Genomic DNA, 8,466 nt, shown 5'->3' on the forward strand with positions numbered 1-8,466 from the left:
TTCCTGGTTACAGTGTGTTTGCTTTCTCCTAATCACATAGGATGAGCTTGTGTGGGTGGGGAAACATGGGTGGGGACCCTTATGCACAACATGTGGATACTAGTATGCATTATTGAAATCTGAATTTTGTCACACTAAAATAACATTTATAATCTTGAGGTGTAAACAAATAAACAGCTCCCCTCAACAGTCCATTGAGCAATCCCAGTAGCATACAATATTATATGTCATTGGGATTAAAAACTCCAGAAATATAATTGGGCTAGAGGATAGCGGAATGCCCTCTTTAAGAAATTGTTCCATCTTTAAAGGCTGCCTGAAATGATCATGAAACAATGAAACCCTCTGTTAGGTTGTGACCTGGTTTCAGGTTGCCATGGGCACTACAAAACATGCTGTTATATTTGCAAAAAAAGTTGGCTCTCATAGCTGTTTGCCTATGACCTGATTGTCTCTGAAGCCAAATTTGTAAAGCCCACACTGTAACCCAACCAAGGTATGGAAGGCTTTGTGTGTGGATTCCCATTTCTATAATAAATATCTTTTGGACAAGCAATGCTTGTTTAATACAGGAATCCAGAAGGTTCTTGAGGAGTCTTGTCTAACCACTAAAGTTGTACATCACACTGAGGAGAGATTAATAGAATGATAGAGTTGGAAGAAACCACAAGAGTCATCCAGTCTAAGGCTATGATATAATACAGATGAGGTTGTAAAGGAATCCTTTCTGTATATAGCCTTTAATGACAAAAATATAATTCATCTCATACACTTGCTCTAATCTTCTCCCTTCAATAAATAGTGAGGTGAGGGTTCTTCCTAGAAAGAAGAGAATCTCTCTCTTTGTGAGAGGTCTCTCCATCATAATTCATATTTGTCAAATTCTTAAGAATGCTTTTAATCCTGATTAGAGCAGACATGACTTTTAGATCCAAAGGAAAATATCAAATAGAAATTTAATCCAAACCCCTTTTGATTAAATTTCTTATGATTTGAGGATCAGAACAACCTGTCTCATGTTTCTGAGACTAAATCTCACATGCTGAGCCACAAGTGTGGATTCAGATAGTACTTTCAGATCATCTTTGTTGTTGTTGTTGTGTGCCTTCACCTGGAGATAATACCTATTTCATTAAGCTCAGAAGGAGAGGAACACAATGCAACAGCTGCAACCCCCTAGCTCTCCCACCAGTCTCCTTAGGAGGAAATGCACTGATGGATTACTGAGGTGGGTTACAGACCGCCATAAGGGACGTCCTTAGGACGTCCCATTTTGAAAAAAGGGCGTCTCTTCCAGACGCCCCTTACCCTGTTACGGACAGAGTCTGTAACAAATGGCGGCAGCCGTTCCACACGGCCACTGCCATTTTGACGTAATGGACGCTCTGCATCCGCATGTCACGGCCCAGAAGTGACGCCACGAGTGCACACTTTGGCACTTGCGGCGTCTCTTCCGGGTTGCCGGAAGCTCCTTCTTTGCAGCGCAGAGGAGTCACGCGGTTTGGCTGCTGCGACTCCTCTGCGCTGCAACTGGCAGCAGCCCGAGACCACCCCTTTTGGGCAGTCTGTAACGGGCAGGTGTGATTTTTAAAAGTCCAAAAAGGCTTTCAAAGTTCCCAGCTGCTTAACAATAGCAACAACGATGACTAACACTGCCTGCATATCCAAACTTAAGCTGTTAGAATCCTTGATGGATAATGCCTTAGGTATGGATTTCCACTTGATTATGCAAGCCAGCCAAGTGTATGTATGGTCAATGTGGTGTAGCAAGTGGCACCACTGTCACTGCTATTATATAGCTGGCTTTATCACTGCCCCCATGGTCTACTGGATTGGTATTTGGAAAAACAACAACAATAAGAAACCACAGGCCTGAATCCTGCCTTTTTTTGCCTTAGAGGCCTGCTTGCTGAAGCAACCAAAAGCAGAGACTTATCAAAGCTGAGGAGAGAGGCCACTGGAAAAGTGAGACATGAAGCATTGCAGGTACATCCTGTTTTACTGTCTTGGGACTTCTAAAGATAGTAGTGGTACTTTTTGGTAATGACCCACTGGTCTTAAATTTGAACCAGAACTCAAATTCAGAATTTATTAAGGCCTGGAACAGCCAGGCCTTTGCGGCGCCCTCATCACATGCAAGGGTTGCCTGGTGGGCGGAGCACCCACATGCCTGGCAACCCTAGCAAGTCATGGGCATGCCGCAGTTGTGGCGCACCCACCAGATGGGGCACGTAATGATGACGTTGCAGCTGCACCGCTTCCAAACGGGGCGGCGCAGCTGCGATGTCATCGTGCCATCTCTGGAGCTTTGCTGCATCACAGCAGTGCCAGAAAAAGGAGCTGCTTCTGGGCACTCCTTTTTTGCTGTGCAGCAGCGCCGCGCAATTTGTTTGCTGCAGCGCTTCTGCGGAGCAAAGAGGCACCGGGGAGGCGCTTCTTTTTGGCACTCTGTACCGTGCCTTCAGTAATAATAAAGAACCCTTCTGAGTAGGTATTGGGGTTGCCAGTTCTCCAGGCACTAGCTGAAGTCTCAATGAATGGCAAATAGTAGAGTGAACAGCACTGAAGGAAATAGTATGATTTTTGTATATGAGGTGGTACCTATCTTCCCCATTCCCAGCTGGCTCAGCACAAACACTGTTTGTGTGTGGAATTAAGGAAAAAGCTGATGAGAGTCTGCACTTGGGTCCAGAGTTCCCTTTAGAACAAGGCAAGGGGGACAGGGACAGCACTGTGACTCATGAGCCTTCTTGTTACACACCTCCTGGAAGCGGAAGTACAAGGAATAGCAAAAAACAAACAAAGAAGAAAACCTCCCAGTGTTACCTGCAACATAACCTGTGGGATATGAGCCATAGCGGAAATTGTGACAAACACTGTGGCTGCTCGGCACATTTTGCCACCTGTCTAGCCACTGAACTTTGAACTATGACTCTGGAGACCAGGGTTCAATTCCTATTCAGCCATGAAACCCACTGGTGACCTTGGGCAAATCACATGCTCTCAGCTTCAAGGCAATGGCAAATCTCCTTTGAACAAATCTTGCCAAGAAAATCCCATTATAGGTTTGCCTTAGGGTCGCCATAGGTCAGAAAGGACTTGAAGGCACATGGCACACACACTCACATGCACCAACCATTAAAAGAGTTCTTCCTCTTCCTGATTCTGGGTTGTCATATTTCTCATTAGCTAGATTTTTCTAGATTTTGGATCCATTTGTCTTGTTTCCCCCATGCCTGTTTCCACAGTCATTCGATGCAGAAGCAATTCCAGCTCCCTCCCAACATTTGATTGTTACAGCTTTGTGACTTATAAGCACTTCCCTCTGTGACATCACAAGGGCCCAACCTGATCTCAGGTTTTGGTCCTAAAATCTCAGAGAATGGAATGCAGTTGACCTGGCAACCCTAGTAGGTGCAGAATGTATTGATTTAACTACTGAACTGTTTGAGACATATTTAGGCTGCTGTTTTTTCTACCTGGGGGTGTGGTTTTTTTCAAACAGCTGTGTTCAAGTATTTATTTATTTTAAAGGAAAATAACCACTACTGACCAGTCACATTCCAAACAAACTGGATTTACTTAAACATTGAGATGTGTTTTCTCAAGATTGGACATACTACTTTACTTCTTAAATTTGTGTTCAAAAAGGACTGGACCTACAGGCTGAGGATCCAGTTATTGCTGCTTCAGAACCACCTCAGAAGGGAAGGATCCTGTATCCTACTAGTGAGCATCAACAAGAAGAGGAGGTTTGGGTACGCAGCTGGTGTGCAACACTAATTGGTCAATAACACCCTGTGCAAATAGTGATTGTAGTGGAATTCACACAGTTGCCGGCATATACACCGGATGCATTTACATTCAGCCAGAGCTTTCTGAGATCAATTTGTTTCCCTTACCCACTACAATATCAAGAAGGCAGTTTTTCCTATCAGTCATTAAAATCTAATAAAAATTACTGGTACTTATTTTATTTTTTTTAAATCTTTAAGATTATTTTTAAAATAGCATAAAACCTGAAATTTCTACTCAGATTGTCCCTAAAATTCCTTAAAATGTCATTTGACGGTAATTTTGAAAACAACTAGGAAATTATTCTGATTACACCAGAGAGAAAGAGAGGGAAGGAGGGGAGGATTGACATTTTCACATGTTACAATATATACAAATGCAATATATTTGAGCATCCTGCTGGAAATAAAATTTCCATTCTTAGCACTAAAAACAGTAATATTAAAGGTACGTACACTGCTTATGTTGTGGGAGCCAGCATGACATAGTGGTTTCAGTGTTGGACTCCAACTCTGGAGACCAGGGGTTAAATCCTTGCTTGGCCATGGCTCTTGCCCATTGGCTATGCTAACTAAGACTGATGAGAGTGGAAATTAAGAACACATGGAGGGCAACAGGTAGGATTAGGATATTATTTTGGTGTCTTCTATACATACGGCGTTCCTGATTTACTGACAGCATATTGCTCTTTATTGGCAGATGATTGATACTCAGTGTGATGGATTTTTTTAAGCTTGCTGGTTTGCCACCAGTTAACTAATTTCCAGCATGGTGTAATGCTTTGAGTATTGGACTATGACTGTGGAGACCAGGGTTTGAATCCCTGCTCACCAGTGGAAACCTTGGGCAAGTTACACTCTCTCAGAGTGTCAGAGAAAGGCAAAAGGAAACTCCTTCTGATCAAATCTTGCCAATAAAACTCCACACTGAGATGGCCATTGTTGCCTTAGTCAATGATCTCCATCTGGGCATCAACAAGGAAAGTGTGACCCTGCTGGTGCTCTTGGACATCTCAGCGGCCTTCAATACCATTGACCATGGTATCCTTCTGGAACACCTGAGGGAGCTAGGTATTGGGGGCACTGTGCTCCACTGGCTCCATTCCTATCTCTCGGGCAGATTCCAGATGGTGATGCTGGGGGACAACTAATCTTCTAAGCGAGAGCTGACATCTGGCGTCCCCAGGGTGCCATTCTGTCTCCCATGCTGTTCAACATTTACATGAAGCTGCTGGGAGAGATCATCCGGAGACATGAGGTGCGGTGTTATCAGTACACCCAAATATGTTTCTCTATGCCTCCGACTGCTGCAGTGACTAAGGATGGCATCTCTCCTCTGAATGCCTGCCTTGAGTCGGTAATGGGCTGAATGAGGGAAAACAAACTCAGGTTGAATCCAGAAAAAATGGAGGTACTTGCAATAGGAACCTCAGATCTGGGGAAGGAAATTTGTCAACCTGTCCTGGATGGGGACACACTTCCCCTGAAGGATGAAGTTCACAGTTTGGGAGTACTCCTGGATCTGTCTCTACAGTTGCCATCTCACATAGATGCAACGGCCAGAAGCGCTTGGTACCAACACCAACTGTGTCCCTACCTGGACCGAAAGGACTTTGAAGTAGTGGTACATGCTCTGGTAATCTCTTGTCTTAATTTCTGTAATGCGCTCTACATGGGGCTACCCTTGTACCAAGTTTGGAAGCTTCAATTAGTACAAAATATGGCAGCCAGATTGGTCACCGGCTCCTCAAGGTTTGATCATAAAGCACCAATCTTAAAAGATCTTCACTGGCTGCCCATTTGCTTCCGGGCACAATACAAGGTGTTGGTTGTTACCTTTAAAGTCCTACATGGCTTGGGCCCGAGTTACTTATGGGAATGCATCTCCCTACATAATCCGCCCTGCACTCTCAGAACAATGGGAAAGAATTTGTTGGAATTAAAAACAGCTAGACTAGTCTCAACTTCCCAAAGAGCTTTTATCATAGCCACTCCAAGATTGTGGAATAGTCTCCTGGAAGAGACCTGTCTTACTACCTCCTTGGAGACCTTTAAGAGGGCAGTTAAGACGGATCTCTTCCGGCAAGCATACCCACCTCCTTGAACAGGATTGGAATATCTTTATTCCACAGTTGCTTTTTGATACCTTGTTTTAATTGCTGAATTCTTTATGTATTTTATTGTTGTGCTTGTATTTGTATTTTATACTAAGTTGTAATCCCGCCTCAACCCACCCCGTAGGGACGGGAAAATATAAATATTTTTATTTATTTATTTATTTATTTATTTATTTATTTATTTATTTATTATAGGTTTGCTTTAGGATCGCTATAAGTCAGAAAAGTCCTGAAGGCACACAAGAGACTGTTAATAAATTGTTATTTCTAAGTTCTATACTCAGTCTCCTTTTGCTTTCATCACTCTCTTGATCTTTGCTTTCCACCCCTGTTCAGCAAAGGAGGGCAAGTATTAGTTCACATGCCACTGTGTTGGCTATTTCAATGGCAAAATCTGGTAACCCAATCTACTACGTTTTACAAGACTTCAGTCCAGTGACAAGCATTTTCTGTATACTTCCTCTTGTAAATGAGCTCCTCTGAGAATATTTACTCATGTTATCTCTGTAACCTTCATAACAAATAACATAAAGAAAAAACTACATCCTGGATGTCCACATTAGAAGCATTGTTCTCAAGGTTTTCAAGGAACACCAGACTCCCATACTAGAAAAACCCTGGACATGAGTTACTCCTGCACTTCCCTCAGCTGAGTAGTAGAACTGATTGAAGGAGCTTATACATAAAGGCACCTTTCTGGGACTTCTGTTAAGCTCAGTCTCAGAACACCAGAGTTATTCAAAGATATAGCCATGTTAGTCTGAAGACTCATCTGAGGAAAAAGTCTATGAAAGCTCATGCTGCCAACTTCTTTCTTTCAATTAGTCTCAAAGGTGCTACAAAATCTTTCTACAAACTAACAGCAGAGTTAAGTTTGTGGTGTTTCCTTCCCCCAGAGAGCATGAAAAAAGATAGTAGTCTATATCTAAACTCGTATTCCTCATATGAGAGAAAGGAAGGCACAGTTTATCAGGATTCTGCAGAATGTTCTTAGCTACTCACTGGGGAATCTCTTTCTTCACTCCTTGTCTCCACAAAACCTCTGGTGCAGACACCACAATTTTCAGCCATGGCTTCTTCCTTGCCAGCCCCCTGCCCTCCTGTACCAGTGGCCCTCCACCACTTTCCCCTTTCCCTCAGCCCAGTTACCTGCCCAAAGACAGAGGTGAGGATGGGCTCCATGTCCCAGATGCTTGGGAATTCCCCTTCTGTAGGAGCTGAACCAGGTCTTCCTGATGCTGAAGCTGCCTCTTGTAATGGCTCCCCCTTGGCACTGCTGGCTCCAGCCAAGCTTCCTCCTTCCTCCATCCTGGCATGGGTGCCACATGGGGTGCCAGAGGCTGTCTCCCAAGTGGTCTTGCACCTGGGCTGCTCCATGAACCGTCTGTCTCCTTCCCGGGATTGACCTCCAGTCTTCTGGGAGCGCCTGCTCTCAGACCTCCGGTGAGCACTGCTTCTGGAGAGGTCCCGGGGTGCCCGCAGCTGTGCTGTCTCACTGCCCAGTCGTTGGGTCTCCCGGAGAAAAAAGAACATGTTGAGAGCTTTGGAGCGGAGCTATCTGTCCCTCCAAGAAGACAAGCCCAGATTTCTGTTGGGCAAGACCTAATCCCTCTCCATACTGCTTCTGTCTTTCCCCCTGAGTCCCATCCTCCTGTCACTGTGGTACTTTTAGTGCATTCCTAGTCTTCTTCTATTCTTCCCTGCTGGTGCTTTGTGCTCCTTCCTCGTGTAGGTGATGTGCCACCACACTGACTTAAACAATCTCTTAGATAGATAGATAGATAGATAGATAGATAGATAGATAGATAGATAATCTGCACCTCTTGCTAGGCAACCAGATAATTAATTCTGAGGAAATGCAAACACCCTTCTTTACACCTTTGTTCCCTGTCTGGGTGCCCCATGCATTGCCTTTTGTACTCTATTCCTTTTTCCTTCTCAAACTCTTTCCCTGAATTTAAACTGCTTCAGTTCCCTTCCCTCCTGCATCTCTCACTGGCTCTCTTCTCATCTCCTTGCTCTCTTCCTTATCTCTTCTTCACTCCTTGAGGCACCTTTCCTCTTTGCTCTTTCTGTCTCTGAAACTTTCCCATCGTAAATCAGCTTAGAAGGGATCAACCCTGGTGCTCCCCAGGTCCAGGGACTGGCCTGGGAGTGGGGAAGAGGGGGGGCATCTGTTTCTCCTACAGCCCTTACCCACTCTCCATCCAAACCTAATCAAGTTGTCTTATTATTGCAGGGAGTGAGATTGAAGTAGGAGGACAGAGAGGGAATCTGAGCTTATCAGGTCAGACACATGACCCGGCCTGGATCTGCTTTTCACTAATGATATGAACAAAGTAAAACGACCCCCTGGAGCAGGAAACCCAAGAGGTCTCCAGAGGCAGCAGGACACAGATTGAGCAGTGGTGTGGGGTTCCATGGTTTCCCCTTTATTAGTCACACATCCTAGGAAGGGACTTTGTAAGAAAATAAGGCAGAGCAAGATGCCCTTGGTAAAAGATGCTCCTGCCCCACACCTTCTTGCTCCCCCTCTCCCAGCAGCCTGATTTTAA

The 8,466-nt window shown here is 44.5% G+C and overlaps 1 protein-coding gene across 2 annotated transcripts in view; it reads right to left on the reverse strand.

The window, feature by feature from the left end:
- Positions 1 to 8,028, reverse strand: part of CABP2 (calcium binding protein 2) — a 31,592-nt gene extending 23,564 nt beyond the window's left edge. Inside the window, exon 1 of one of the 2 annotated variants that reach the window (XM_089520673.1) lies at positions 7,061 to 8,028. In XM_089520673.1, the coding sequence (XP_089376799.1) occupies positions 7,061 to 7,444 (384 nt within the window). In that variant the 5' untranslated portion in view covers positions 7,445 to 8,028. The remainder of the gene's footprint in view (positions 1 to 7,060) is intronic. The other variant, XM_089520672.1, reaches the window with a different exon arrangement.
- Positions 8,029 to 8,466: the final 438 nt, after the last annotated feature.

Source organism: Sceloporus occidentalis, unplaced genomic scaffold (genome assembly GCF_023333645.1).
Source record: "Sceloporus occidentalis isolate IW3139 unplaced genomic scaffold, rSceOcc1.0.p SCAF_4, whole genome shotgun sequence".
Classification (NCBI taxonomy): Eukaryota; Metazoa; Chordata; class Lepidosauria; order Squamata; family Phrynosomatidae; genus Sceloporus; species Sceloporus occidentalis.